The sequence below is a fragment of the Monodon monoceros genome, unplaced genomic scaffold (genome assembly GCF_005190385.1).
Source record: "Monodon monoceros isolate NGI ecotype Baffin Bay Population unplaced genomic scaffold, NGI_Narwhal_1 Super_Scaffold_5, whole genome shotgun sequence".
Classification (NCBI taxonomy): Eukaryota; Metazoa; Chordata; class Mammalia; order Artiodactyla; family Monodontidae; genus Monodon; species Monodon monoceros.
The window spans coordinates 80,142,476-80,158,101 of NW_021703782.1; the positions used below are offsets into that span (position 1 = coordinate 80,142,476).

A 15,626-nucleotide genomic window follows, 5' to 3' on the forward strand; every position below is an offset into this window, starting at 1 on the left:
TGAAGGGAGGAATGAAAAGTAATGGGAAGTGTAAATATGTGAGTAGATCTAAAATGGAACATGACATCAGGTTCAAGCACACCCAAGAAAATCTCAGAGAAGAAGAGGGACTTAACACTACCACCCATCAGGTCTTATAAAACTTCAATTATTAAGGCAGTGTGGTATTGGTTAAAGGGTAGGCAAATAGAACAATTGAAGAGAACAGAAAGTCCAGAAACAGATCCACACTATATATACTCATTTAATTTATGATAAAGATGATACTATAGCATGGGGGGGGGGTAAGGAGGATTTTCAATAAATGGTTCTGAATCAATTGGTTATCCATAAGGAAAAAATTAATCTTGATCTTACCTTAGACCTTACATAAAATCAATTTCACGTGAATTCTATATCTAAAAGTGAAAGGTAAAACAAACTTCTAAAAGACAAGATAGAAAAATATCTTTATGAGCTTGGGTGGGCAAAGATGCTTAAACAGGACACAAATGATATAAGTAATACGTATAACTGTCTAAGAATTCATACCCAGAATACAAAAAGAACTTCTGCAAATCAATGAGAAACAGGCAGAGAATCCAAGTGGAAAAAATGGGCAAAAGACTTGAATAGGCAGTTTATAAAAGAGGATATCAAAATGGTCAATAATGATATGAAAAGATCGACAACTTCATTAGTCATCAAGGAAACGTAAATTAAAACAAAAATGAGATACCATTACTTGCCCACTATATTGGCTAAAATTAAAAAGCTAACAATGCCAAATGTTGGTGAGCATGTGAACCAACTGGAACTCTCAGTCACTGCCGGTGGGTGTGTAAATTGGTATAACCACTTTGGAAATCCGTTTGGTGGTGTCTACTAAAGCTGAACATATGTATTCCCTATGACTCAGAAATTCCACCCCAAGCATGCACCCAATAGTAATGTGCATATATATTCACTGAAATACATCAAATACCTATAAATAAATCAAATAAAATACATGCAAGAGTTCCACACAAAAAATTACAAAACATTTCCGAGAGAAATTGAATGGATGGGAAGACCCTATATTACAAAGACGTCAGTTTTTCCTAAATCAGTCTATAGATTCAGTAAAATCCCAACAACAAACCAGAGCAGATTTGTGTGTATAAACTGACTCACTACTCCTTTCTCCTGCCCATAAGGCTGCTGCGCTGATGGAGGAAGAGAACTACAATTTGTTGAGCATCTATTGTGTGCTTGGCACTCGGCAAGATATTTTCCTCTGTATTACCTCATTTAATCCTTCTAAATCTGTAAAAGGGATATTATTACTCCAGTATAATGAGAAACAATTTCAGAAAGGCCAAATGACTAGCCCAATGTCACTGCATCACTATTGATTAGGTTCAGTTGAATAAAACAGAAAAAAAATGATCACTGACTTAAATGAGATAGTTTATTTCTTTCTCACGGAAAAGATGTTCATGGGTAGGTGGTGCAGGGTTGCTATGGCAACTCCACAGTGTAACCAGGGACCCAGGCTCTTATCTTTATGCTCTGCTATCTTAGAATAAAGTTTCCTTCTCAAGGTCACCTCTTGATCCAAAATAGTTGCTATAACTCCAGCCATCCCATCCATATTCCAGCCAACACAAAGGAGAAGGAAAAAGAAAGGCAAGCTCTCCCCTTAAAGGAGATTTTACAAGTCTTGTATAATACTTCTACTTAAATCTCATTGGCTAGACTTAGAATCCTGGCTGTATCTAGCTACATGGGAGGCTGGGAAATGTACATTTTCAGATGGGTGGCAACATACCCAGTTAAAAACAAGAGTTATGTTACTGAGGGGGAAGAGGGGCTATGGATGTTGCATGAACAACTATCTGTCTTCCAGAGTCACTCAGTTGGGAAATGGTGGGGCCAAGATTCACATCTAACCAGTGCCAAAAGGCCACCACACCCTTCTTCCCAAGCCCATATTCCTTTGCCGCACCGCCTGTCTCCCAGGGATGTGGTACTTAGGGAAGCAGAAGGGAACAGGAGCTTTGTGGGGAAGGTGAGGGCAGAGGCAGCAGCACTGTAAAGCTTGACTACCTGGGGAGCACCTCTACTTTTCCATGGCACCTTCCCTTCCTCCTCTCTAGAGCCCAGAGCTTCCCTAAGAGCCCCAGGTTCTTTGTTATGGCGCTCTGATGGCAGTGACAATGAGATGGGTGCAGCTTTTCCCAGGTCATTGCTCTAAGTTGAGGACTCACTAGATTTCTGTTTCCTCTTGTTCTGCCGTGTTGGATAAATAGTTGTGGGTGGTCACAGAAGCTTCTTGCCGGAAAACATTACAAAACTCTTCCAAAGAATGAGCCTGTGCCTTTGATGGAGGGTTGGGGCCCACTTCTGAGATTCCCACTGATTCCACGGTTCTGTGAACTTTTCCATCTGGTGCCTTGGCCCAACTCTGTGTGTCTCAGCAGGAGAATGGTAACGGGAAGAATGTCCTTATTAGAGAGGCTGAGCCATCACTGGAATTTTACACCAGAACTGTAAATGCTCACAGTGGAAACAAACCCAGTGGGACGCTGAAAAGTGAAAGCTGACACTGGAAATCACCAATGTCAACAGAGTCACTTTGGGGAAATAGAGTGGTGATGGGGAAGTTTAACAAGGAGAAAGAGCCTTTAGGGCCAAAGCAAGTATCCAGAGGCTGTTTATGTGAGGTTCTGAAAGACTGAGCTCTGAATGTACTCGGGGAAGCCCAAAGGTCTGCACTTGTCCCATAACTGGAAATTCCAGTGGGAAGGGACTGATGAACGTGCTCGGGAGGGAGACCATGACCTTGTTATTCCTCCTACCAGAAATCTCCTGGGTGCCCATGAGCAAGCTGGGGACAGCTTGGCACCAGAGACAGGCATATGGAAGAGGCAACCACGGAGAATGCATTTCAAGAGGGGCCACTGTTGCACCTGATTATGTGACTTTATCAGGAGTTACCTTTATCCTGGGGGTTCCAGGGTTTAACATTATAACCATATCACACAGCTTGCTGTAATAACTTAATACCATACTTACAGAGAATTTTGCTGTGAAAGGACGCCAGGAGTTACATGGTCCAAATCTCTCATTTTCAGTTGAGGAAACTAAGGCCCAGGGATGGTGACTGTCTAGCTGAGGTGGCAGATTAACTGGTGACAATGCCAAGATTTGTACTAGATCTCCTGATTACCAGACCCATACTGTCCTGTTCTGCCACTTACTAACAGGCCCGCTAAGAAATCACAGAAAGGGCTGATTTGGATGTGCTCTGCTCCTAAGCATGTCACATGTCTAGAGGGAGAGCATGGTAGAGGGGAAGGGGCAGTGAGTGGGGACTTAGCAGTCCTGGCTTCCACTCCTGGATCTGTCCCTGACCTGCTGGGTGACTGTATCAGTTTCCTGGGGTGGCCATAACAAATTTCCATAAACTGGGTGGTTTAAAACAACAGAAATTTATTTGCTCCTAGTTCTGGAGGCCAGGAAGACCAAAACTAAGGTGCTGGCAGGGTTGGTTCCCTCTGTAAGCTCCAAGGGGAATCTGCTACCGTGCCTTTCTTCTAGCTTCTGGTGGCTGCCAGCAATCCTTGGCGTGCCTTGTCTTGTAGACGCATCACTCCAATCTCTGCCTCTGTCTTCACGTGATCTTCCCCAAGTGGCAAAACTCCCTCTGCCTTTTTCTTATAAGGACACTTGTCATTGGATTTAGGGTTTACCCAGGTAGTCCAGGATAATCTCATCTCAAGATTCTTAAATTAATTACATCCACAAAGACCCTTTTTCCAAATAAGGTCACATTCACAGGTTCTAAGTGTTAGGGCCTGGACATATCTTTTTAGGGGCCACTTTTCAACCCACCACAAGGATCCTGGGTATGCCCTTCCGCTTTCTGCTCCTCAGCTTTCCTATGTGTAAACAGTGAAGATGGCAAGAGTCCACTGACTTGCTTCTATGCGTGTTTGCTTGTCTTCATGGATACTGATGGACCCCAGAACACAGGCATCGACCCAGCAGCCTGTGCCATGCTGACACGGTCCCCAGCAGTCACATACCCCGCAAAATCAAATTCAAGAACTATTTCATGACTTTCTAGAACTTCCTTTAGCCATATATTCTTGAAGATTGGTTGACGAAGTTGGCTTGTGGTCAGACCACAAATACGAATGCCTTATCAACTCTGGGCCCTACACCCTGGGGAGAGAGCACTCAACACGAGGAAGTGCAGAGCATGGGCTGAGCATGGGAAGGGGCTTGATGAACACAACCTGTGCAGGGCAAGGACCAGGGGGAGGTGAGTGACGCCCTCCCTCCAGGGGCAAAATGGAAGAAGGAGCCAAAACCCTCAGTAATCAAGATTAAAAAATCCAAACTAACGCAAAAAAAAAAAAAGAATCCACGATGAGCAAAATTTTAAATAAAGACAAGATGTGTTCTTGTAATTATGTGACTCAAATCAGTTCACCCTAATCTTGGTTTGTGGATCTTGTCTTTATTTAAAATTTTGATATTTTGTTCATCATGGATTTTTCCATTGAGGTCTTTGGCACCCCCTTAAATTTTGCCCTTAGTCCTGGCCCTGGAACTGTTAAGTTACAACTGGAGGGATGGGCCCTATAGGGACAAGGGATGGGGACCAGTGGGGAAAATTAGGGAACAAGTAGTGATTCCTGTGCTACTGGAAGGATCTGAGAGTCTGATGAGAGAGGCTGGTCTACATGACCTCTAGGAGAGCCCTAAACCCTCTGAGTCCAAGAGGCAAAGAGTTTCAGATTTCCCCGTGTGACTTCAATTATCTTTTGACCTCGAGATAATATAAGAAATGCTGCCTCTTGTCTCAAAGACTGTGGGACAGGGACTAGGTCGCCTGGAATCTCAGAAGCTCCCCCAAGCTGGGAGTCTGCCTGGCTCTGCTCCGATGGTACTGCTCCATCCTGGGAAGCCCAGGAGTGGGTGGCCCACACTGTGAGACGAAACGAACAGCCCCAGGAATAGCCCCAAGGTGTCCATTCATGGGCACAGTGATATGGGGGTGAGGTCAGCCTCCTCACCAGGCCCAAATTTAAAAATTAAAAATTAAAGAGGAAAGTCAGTGACCTGGGAGATGTTATCAAGTCAAAACATTTACTCTGAAAAAACACTACAAAAAATGATCTTCCCAAAATGCATTCCTGTGCACATGCTCACATCTGTGCATGGCTCACCCACCCCGGGGAACACTCACGCTCCTTGGAACGACATTTGAGGCCCTTGGGGCGTCTCATGGCCCTTACCCCCACTTAGCTTCACAGATCTCATGTGTAATCATTTACATCTTTGGTCTTCCTTAAGTCTCTCATTTTAATTATTATACTGTCTGCCTGTACAGAATTTTAGTTTTTGTATTTTCCTCAAACTTTATACTATTTTTAAAGTTTAGGGTATCCCTGGACCCAAGTATCTTCTAATAAACTGTAAACTTCAACAACTTTAAAAATAATACCTACTGAAATAAAAATGAGTTGTTTCTTCTCATTAGTCAGCATCTCCAAAAACTTCATATTGTCATTGATTTTGGTATGAAAATATTTCTTTCAACATTTTCTACCCAAAGTGTTTTTCCAGGATCTCTCAGGTGCCACGTGATCTACAGAGCTGCTTATAAAATGTGTCCTAATGATTTGCCCTTTTTGGACAAATCAATAAGTCATTCTTGTAGTGTTGGCTCTGACTGAGATTAAATAATGGATAAAAATAATATATATATTTTTTACTTTACTATGAAGTTGATCCTTTAAATGAAGTTGAAGGTTGGTAGAGAATTTAAAAATCTGAGATCAGAGGAGACAGAAAAGAATCATGTGCCCTGCTGTATTGAACTTTGGCTGGTGGTTAGAATTGAGAGATGGATGTTGCCATCTTCACTGGGACTGCCACCACCTGATTCTTGATAATGTTTTCACTGATAGAGAATAGTGTACTTTGGAAATACTTTTACATGCACCATACTACCTGTTCTTTCACAGCTCTATGAGATAAGCAGGCCAGGGGTTAGTCATCCCTAGTGGGAACATCCCTAGTGAAGGCCTGAGGACCTAAGCACCCTGCCAAGGTCCTCCTCCTAGTTATGACAGCACAAGATGTCAGGTGCCATGCCAGCCACATTGCACAATCCGCCATTCAGCCCACCTTTTGACCCCGGAGGAAGATATTTTCACCACCACTCTACAGATGAAGAAACAGCGGCTCAGAGAACTCAAGCTCAAGGTCACACAGCTGGTAAGTGGCAAAACTGGGGTTTGGACCAATCTTTCTGGTCTTTAGTACATGTTTCCCCAAGTCTACCTGTGGGGTCGTTCGTCTCCTCCAGGCTGACAGGAGCATCAGTGAGACTGAGAAATGACATTCCAGGTCAGAGGGGCACAGGATGAAATAGTGGCCTCGTCTGAAAGTCAGTGCCTGCAGTTGGTGCCATACTAGTCACGACTCCACCCCTTACGCATACACTATGTTACGTGCTTACAAAGCACCCTTACCTCATTTGATTCCCACAATTCCCTAGAAGGCCATGCAGTAGAGAGCTGGATATCCTCATTTAACAGATAAGCGAGGCTCAGAGAGGTCACATGCTTTGCTCAAAATCACACAGCAAAGGCCAGAACAAGATCTAGGTGCTTTTTGCCAACATCATTGGACAGCATGATTAAGGGAGATGGGCTTGGGGGCTGAAATGAGCTGGCCAAGGCACCGACCTTTCCTGAGATGGTCTTGATCTGCTTGGAGCTCAGAGGCTCGAAGTCCACGCCGATGTAGCCCTCCATGGCAGCAAGCAGATTCTTCCGGAGACAGCGGGATGAGTTGGCTTCTGTGTGCACCTGCTCCCACCAGGAAGGCTCATACCAGCCCGGGATGATCCATTGGTATTTGCTACCGTACATATTCTCCTCATATGCCTGCAACAGATGGGTTGACGATGAAGGCACCAAGAGACAAACATTTGTTCAAAGCTTTGTACCCTGTGAGAAAGGTGGAGGGGACTCAGGGTTCCTCGTACTAGAGGATTTGTTAATTTTTCTATTACTTGCTTGGTCTCCTCCTCATTATCTCTCAAGGGATACAAGGTAGTTTATAGGAAACATGTATATTAAAATAATAAAACACTGAATAAAATAAAAACATAAGTGCCTGGGAAAATATAGACTATAATATGCTTATTGGAGGTAAAGGGAACAGAACATAGACAAGTCCACCAAAGGTTCCAACACTATAGATATAAGCTACATATTTCACCATGAACTTCCTGGCAGCCCAAGAGAAAAGGGCAACAATATTAATTGCATAGCTCTTATTTTCACTAAGGAGAAAACATACCAGTTCTTCAGGGACACAAAATGTTTTCTAGGCTTTAATCCCTAAACAAAATGCCTCATATGGAGGTCACTGTCAAATTAGCTAGCATGGTATCAACACCATCCCTACAACAAACAGATTTCATAAGGCTATTTTTGTATAGATCTTTACTAAAAGCTGAGATCATAACCTTAAAATATAATCTAGGGCGGAGCAATTTTGCAAGGGGCCAAGAAAATTTAATGTAAGCATACAACTTATATAAGATGTCACTTGGCAAACTGAACATCTCTCTAAATCTTTACCCAAAGCATGGTGTACATAAATCCAGATCCCCCCAAAAAAGTCCCTCATATTTATATACTTTACACGCATCTTATTTGTCATTCATGTCCACCCTTTGAGATGATCTAGGCAGAGTTTATTATCCTCATTTTAGAGATGAGGAAACTGGAAACCAGAGAGGGAAAGTCACTTTTCCAAGGTCCACAGTCTGGAACCTAGGTCTGTCTACTCTTACGCTGCAAAGCCACACTGCCTGCCTCCCATTTAAACAAAAAGTTGTCAGACTGTTCTAATATACCCCCATTTGGCTTTAATTCTTTCTGTGATGATTTTTTATCTGGAAAAGCATGCTTTTTGATAGCTTAGATGCACCCAGAAAATCCCAATTTGTAGGTATGTCACATTCCATCAGAGTTGGGTCCAGAATGGAGTAGAGCTCACATTCTTATCAGTAATCAAAACACCCAGAAGTGACTACAGAGAGCAGTGGTGTATGTAATGCTCTCTGTGCACTGTGATGAACTGTATACATTAAAAAATGTGAACCTTAAACGATCCAGCAATTTGTTCCTAGGGAGCCACCTATGTTAGTAGGACATGTTGGGAAACAATTCATGTCACACCCCTTTATGTTCCTTGGCTTAGAACAGAGACAGCATAGAGGCCAGGAGGGTGTGGAGAAAGAAGCCTGCAACATTGCTCTGGATGCCAGGGAGAGTTTGGCTGCCCTCCACTTAGGCTCCAGCATGCTAATCGATGGTCTGCCCAGAAAGGGTGGGCCAGAGCCCTTTATATTTGTGTATATTAGAGAATAGTTACTGTTGAGTCTAAGCGTTAGAGGTGTGTTCCTTTCATTCCTACATCTGAGGAGGCAACTCTTCTAAAACTCTCTCAACACCTGAAAAAGCCCAGCCTGCAGTGTGGAGCATCTCACTGGGGTAAGTGTGAATTAGAATATTTGTTCCTTAGCTTAAGCTCAGATTCCATCTCTATGGCCTCTGTCCATTGATTCAGTGAAGCCACCGGAGATTAAACTGAAATTGTTTCATAAGAGAGCCCTTCAACTATCTCAAGGTAATGATCACATCGCCTCTTCTCTAGACTCCTCTAACGATATGGGACTTTCACCTCCCTCATTCTAGACACTGTATTTCTCACAATGCAGCCTCAGATCATAGTCATTTTTTCCAGCAACTACATTGTAATGTTGCCCCAATCAAAACTGTTGTAGAAAAAACACAGAGAGCCCTAATATTACAATTATATAACAAAACCCCAGTTCAACAAAACTGGCTGGGGGCTAGACCTGTGAACAAAAGGGTCATCCTAATGACCCCAGGTCATTTAATCAATGGCAGAACCTGTGAGACTTCACAACTCTCATCTTTCACTGGCAGGGAGGAACTCACATATATTGAGCCCCTATTATGTGCTAGGCCATTTATATACATTATCTTATTTTATTCTCACAACAACCCTATGAGTTATGTGCTATTATCTCTATCTTATAGATGAAGACATTGAGGCTCAGAGATTGAGGAATTTGCTCAAACACATTCAGCTAAGTCAAGGGGACAAGATTCAAAGTCTGTTTTTTTAAGTTTCTCTCTTTTCTTAGCAAAACAAACAAAGTAAAACTTTCTGGAAGTTTTCTTAGTCTTAAAAGGTTGAGGCAAGATAGTGCCACTTATTACGAATGTATGGTAAGTAAGCGACAACAGATACTGAGTGAGGACATGAGGAGGTCTTCCGATCAGATGCAAAGGCAGATTTGCATTATTCTCTGAGACCAAAGACTGTGTGATAATTTAGAGGCAGCATGGAGCAGGAAGTCAGGAGCCTCCCAGGGATCTGCTGTGATAGCTGTCTGACCTGCCATTGTTCTGTTAGGTGCTCCTTGTGAGTGAATTTTCCAGAAAACAGAAGCTCAGTCCATTTGAACGACAACACATTTTGTTTAGAATATTAGTCAATTTTGATGAAGATAAAATTTTTTCTACTTATCTTTTGAAAAAAAAAGAAAAAAGACTATAGTCAAGTAGCACTAGATTCTCTGCCACATACCAGCTGGGTAACTCTGGCACACAGCTCCTTGGACCTTGCTTTTCTCATCTATAGCCTGTGGAAAGCAAAGCCCATCTCACTGGGTTGGTGTAGGAATTAAATGAGGTAATATATGAACAAAAAAACAACATAATCAAAAAATGGGCAGAAGATCTAAATAGACATTTCTGCAAAGAAGACATACAGATGGCCAACAGACACACGAAAAGATGCTCAACATCGCTAATTATTAGAGAAATGAAAATCAAATTTACAGTGAGATATCACCTCACACTGGTTAGAATGGCCATCATTAAAAAGTCTAGAAATAGGGCTTCCCTGGTGGTGCAGTGGTTGAGAGTCCACCTGCCGATGCAGGGGACGCGGGTTCATGCCCCAGTCCGGGAAGATCCCACATGCCACGGAGCAGCTGGGCCCGTGAGCCATGGCCGCTGAGACTGCGTGTCCGGAGCCTGTGCTCCACAATGGGAGAGGCCACAACAGTGAGAGGCCCACGTACCGCAAAAAAAAAAAAAAAAAAAGTCTAGAAATAATAAATGCTGGAGAGGGTGTGGAGAAAATGGAACCCTCCTACACTGTTGGTGGGAATGTAAATTGGTGCAGCCACTATGGAAAACAGTATGGAGGTTCCTTAAGAAACTAAAAATAGAGTTGCCATATGATCTGCAATCCCACTCCTGGGCATATATCTGGAGAAAAATCTAATTTGAAAAGATACATGCATCCCTATGCTCACAGCAGCACTATTTACAATAGCCAAGACATGGAAGCAACCTAAATGTCCATCGACAGATGAATGGATAAAGAAGAAGTGATACATATATACAGTGGAATACTGCTCAGCCATAAAAAAGAATGAAATAATGCCATTTGCAGCAACATGGATGGACCTAGAGATTATCATACTAAGTGAAATAAGTCAGACAAAGACAAATACTATGATATCATTTATATGTGGAATCTGAAACATGACACAAATGAACTTATTTACAAAACAGAAACAGACTCACAGACATAGAAAATAAACTTATGGTGTCCAAAGGGGAAAGGGGGGGAGGGATAAATTAGGAGTTTGGGATTAGCAGATATCAATTACTATATATAAAATAGATAAACAACAAGATCCTACTGTATGGCACAGGGAACTATATTCAATATCCTGTAATAAACCACAATGGAAAAGAATATGAAAAAGAATATATATCTGAATCACTTTTCTGTACACCAGAAAGTAACACAACTTTGTAAATCAACTATACTTCAATAAAAAAGAAATAATAAATGAGGTAATATGTGTACCATGCCTGGCCAACACTACGTGCGGGAACATTGTAGCTGCTCCTTCTCATGCCACTCTCTTTTCCAGAACTCATGGTTTTATTCTGAAAATTAGCCACTCCTATGGGTCATGCACAGTGATACTTTTGGGCATGGCCCAAACACCAAATGGCCCCAGACTATTGTTCTTGGAGTTTCTGATCTACTTTTTTTTTTTTTTTTTTTTTTGGTACGAGGGCCTCTCACTGTTGTGGCCTCTCCCGTTGCAGAGCACAGGCTCCGGACGCACAGGCTCAGCGGCCATGGCTCACGGGCCCAGCCGCTCCGCGGCATGTGGGATCTTCCCGGACCGGGGCATGAACCCGTGTCCCCTGCATCGGCAGGCGGACTCTCAACCACTGCGCCACCAGGGAAGCCCTCTGATCTACTTTTGATGGCTTTGTCTCCTTTCTAGTTGTCAGGTCTAGGCTGTCACTTTCACTGTCATTAAATCCCTCTCCTTACTCTGAATTTGCTGCTTTTAAACTGCTATGGAAAGCAGGGAGTGTTAAACATACGTGCAGAAAAAAGTACACAGCACAGGCTTTGAGTGAGAGTCTAAAAGGCTCTCCTACAAGGGAGGCAGACTGGGCTTAAATATAGCATACAGTGTCTAAAGCAACTGCAGAGAGGCTTCTGGGTCTCCATTCTGGTATTCCCACGTTCAGAAGGGCGGAGATTGTTGGACATGTGAGCCTTAAGAAGCTGCTGGTATCTTTGTCTGTCTCCTTTGCCAAATAGGGAGTTCCTGGAGGGTGGTGTCTGCTCTTTCCAGGATCCCCAGTGCTTAGCACAGTGCCTGGTGTACAGAGGGCACCCAATAAATGGTTGTAGAGTGACTGACTGAACACATTTTCAGTTTACTTCGTTACCTTGGTTTTCACTGTTTTTGTCTCTAGTAGGAATGTGGTCTCAGGAACTGTGGCCACCAAATGGGCCCTACCAGGTGATGATGGGCAGTCTTGAGCTCATGTTCTTCAGTCCCATGAACGACTCTGTTCTCTTTAGCCGCAGACAGGTAGCCATGATGTAATTTAAAAATCCAATTTCCTCTTTTTATTGTTTCCTTTTGCCTCCTCACTTCCTCAGGCAAGAAGGATATTTCCCTTTTATAGGCATTTCATAACCATAATAGTAATAAATCCTCACATCAGTAAAGCAGTTAACAGTTGGGATCACAGTCACCCTGCGGTGGCCTTGTTTAAGCCCCTCGACAATCCTATGAGGCAAATAAGACAGGGGTTGTCGCTTCCATTTTAGAGGTGAGGCAGCCGGGGGCTGGAGTTGTAAAGTGGCCTGCTTGAGGTCACACAGCTGGCAGAACTAAAACTAGAACCCAGGTCAGAGTGCTTGAGAATCTAGAACAGACCACCAAGGAGGGAGGAGAAGACAAAAGCGACAGGCCATGCTCGTCCTTTGCTGGAACTGAAATGAACATTTTGCCACAGGGCTATAAATAGTCCTTGCATTTGCTAGAGACTACTCTCCCCTTGGGTGGCAGGCCCAATCTCAAGAACATGCAGGGGCTTCCCTGGTGGCGCAGTGGCTGAGAGTCCGTCTGCTGATGCAGGAGACACGGGTTCATGCCCCGGTCCGGGAAGATCCCACATGCCGCAGAGCGGCTGGGCCCGTGAGCCATGGCCGCTGAGCCTGTGCGTCCGGAGCCTGTGCTCCGCAACAGGAGAGGCCACAACATTGAGAGGCCCGCGTACTGCAAAAAAGCCAAAACCAAAACCAAAACCAAAAAGAACATGCAGCAACACGCTGCAAAGTTTGCACTGCAGCATTTGGATGGCAAAGATGCGGTTGTCTCCATCCCATTGTGCTCTGACCCTGACGTGGGTGGAGAGGTTCTCTCCCAGGGTCTCTGCTCCTAGCAGCCCCTCCCTCCGTCACACGCCAGAGTTTTGATTCAGTGTGAGGACACTGAGAAGACTCTCCTCAGGACCTTCCAGGCCTGCCAGAAGAACTCCTTCCTAACCAGATAAGACTGACAGTCCTGACAGGCAGATCCATCTGACGGTCTGACACACGGAATAAACCCCCAACCAAAAACTTCTGAGAAACCACTCAGTGAATAAAGCAGCCAGCAAAGACTCTAAGAAAAAGTCCATCTGAAGATACCCAAAGTCCAAGAGGAAGAAGAAAGTGAGATGAGGAGGTGGGATGATGTCCCATGCTGTGTAGAAGGCAAGCAGCCTGGGGCTTTGGGTCAAGAGGAAGACAGCCATGCCGTCTGTTCTGAAATAGAAACCACGCTGCTGGAAATGCCACTCAGAAAATAACCACAGTGCACGGCATGGAGGGAAATCACAGCCACGCCTCAGCTTAGGGTTTGGCTCAAATCAGAACAGGAGGGGACTTCCCTGGTGGTCCAGTGGGTAAGACTCTGTGCTCCCAATGCAGGGGGCCCAGGTTCGATTGCTGGTTGGGGAACTAGATCCCGGATGCATGCCGCACCTAAGAAGTCCACATGCCACAACTAAGAGCCTGCATGCTGCAACTAAAAGATCCTGCGTGCTGCAACTAAGACCCAGTGAAGCCAAGATAAATAAAGAAATAAATACTAAAAAGAAATGAAAAAAATAGGAGATCTGTCTGCATTTTGTGCAAACAGGAGATGGCCAGTGCTCAGTGTGGCAACTTCACAGATCATTTTTATTAATTTACTTTTCCTCAATTGATCGACAATCACCCACCATGTGCCAGCTGTTTGCAAGGTCTTGGGGATATGTAGGGGGCTTCCCTGGTGGCGCAGTGGTTGAGAATCTGCCTGCTAATGCAGGGGACGCGGGTTCGAGCCCTGGTCTGGGAAGATCCCACAGGCCGCGGAGCAACTAGGCCCGTGAGCCACAACTACTGAGCCTGCGCGTCTGGAGCCTGTGCTCCGCAACAAGAGAGGCTGCGATAGTGAGAGGCCCGCGCACCGTGACGAAGAGTGGCCCCGGCTTGCCACAACTAGAGAAAGCCCTCGCACAGAAACGAAGACCCAACACAGCCAAAAATCAATAAATAAACAAATTTGGGTTTTTTTTTTTTAAAAAAAAAAAACAAAAAACCCAGCTTCTTCTCTAAAAAGTTATGTCTTCTAATTGGAGCATTATTTTCCTTTTCTAAATGGGCCATTTCTGGACCTTAGATGGTAACATGCAAAGTATTATGACTTTTGAAATAAAATGTATTAAATCAATTTGCTCCATTTGTTTCAATTTTTCTCATGCTCCTCCTTAGATTTTCATATGGAAATACTCCTTAACTACCCTTAACTGAGACGCAGGATGCTTAACACAATCTAGGAAAGTCCATCAGTTAGTAAATTCGTCAGCCCAGTGGTGGTCCATTCCATCCTCAGAGACCTTACATAAACAAATAAAAAAAGGTTGCTGACATTTGCTGAGGGCTCACTGTATGTCAGCCACTATGCAAGGTGTTTTTGCTCATTTAAGCTCCACGACAATCCTATGAGACAGGTGTTATTATTATCCTCACTTTACAGATGAGAAAACTGAGGTTCAGAAAGTGTCAACAAGCCCAAATTCAGTTACTAAGCTGCAGACCAGTAGTTCAAGCCCAAGCAGACTGACTCCTGAGCACTAAGCTTCACGCAGGGTCCCCTGAAATGTCAGCCTATAGCTTCTCCTTCCTCCCTGCTATTTTGAAAGGTGATCAGGCGGTTCCCGCTTTGCTCCTGAGCCTTCATGAGGAAATATCCCTGGGTGACTATGGTTTCCGCTCACTGCTCTCTCCTTACTCCTGGCCTTTTTTCAGTTTCTGCATCTCTCCTGAAATGGGGCACCAGGAGCTGAGCAGGATACCCCAGGTGGGGTCTCTCCAGCAGAGAGCAGAGGGATGACCCGCCCTAGTTGTGGACGTGCAGCATGAGGTCACCTCGGCTCCCTGGAAGCTGTGTTCACACTGGTTACTCACGGTAACCTTGAGGTCAACTGAGACTCCAAAGTCTCTTTTGTTCTAAACGCACAGTACTCCTCAGCTATACCTCTATCATCTTGGACATAGGCAGCCCAATTTGTTCTAATATAACCTTATATTAGGACTATTAGATTTAGTCTTCCTGGATTCAATCAAACATTCCAGCTTGTTAAGGTTCTTTGCACCCTGGCTATCTTCCAACATATTTCACAACTTCTAAAATTCCTATAAGCCTATTTTTATAATCTCATCCAAGTTACTGAAAAAAGGTCAAAGAAAACAGAGGCCTGTGGCCCATCACTAGAGACCGCACCTAGAATAACCTCAGTCTAAGAGGAGGAGCTTATTGGGTAGACAATTCATGTAACTAGGCTCTCATTCTGTTGATTTCTCTCCTGACCCTGAGGTGGAGGAGGGTGAGCCAGGGCATCAGAATGGAAAGACATAGTCCCTGTGTTAGAACTCTTACATATGCTCAGGTTAGAATATCATGTGGAGAGGGCTTCCCTGGTGGCGCAGTGGTTGAGAGTCCACCTGCTGATGCAGGGGACACGGGTTCGTGCCCTAGTCCAGGAAGATCCCACATGCCGCGGAGTGGCTAGGCCTGTGAGCCATGGCCACTGAGCCTGTGCTCTGCAACGGGAGAGGCCACAACAGTGAGAGGCCCACGTACCACAAAAAAAAAAAAAAAAAAAAAAAGAATATCA

At 44.2% G+C, this 15,626-nt stretch overlaps 1 protein-coding gene across 1 annotated transcript in view; it reads right to left on the minus strand.

Annotated features, from left to right (window-relative positions):
- Positions 1 to 15,626, minus strand: part of GABBR2 (gamma-aminobutyric acid type B receptor subunit 2) — a 365,880-nt gene that overhangs the window by 154,195 nt on the left and 196,059 nt on the right. Inside the window, exon 6 of the mRNA XM_029201547.1 lies at positions 6,726 to 6,926. Within this exon, the coding sequence (XP_029057380.1) occupies positions 6,726 to 6,926 (201 nt within the window). The remainder of the gene's footprint in view (positions 1 to 6,725; positions 6,927 to 15,626) is intronic.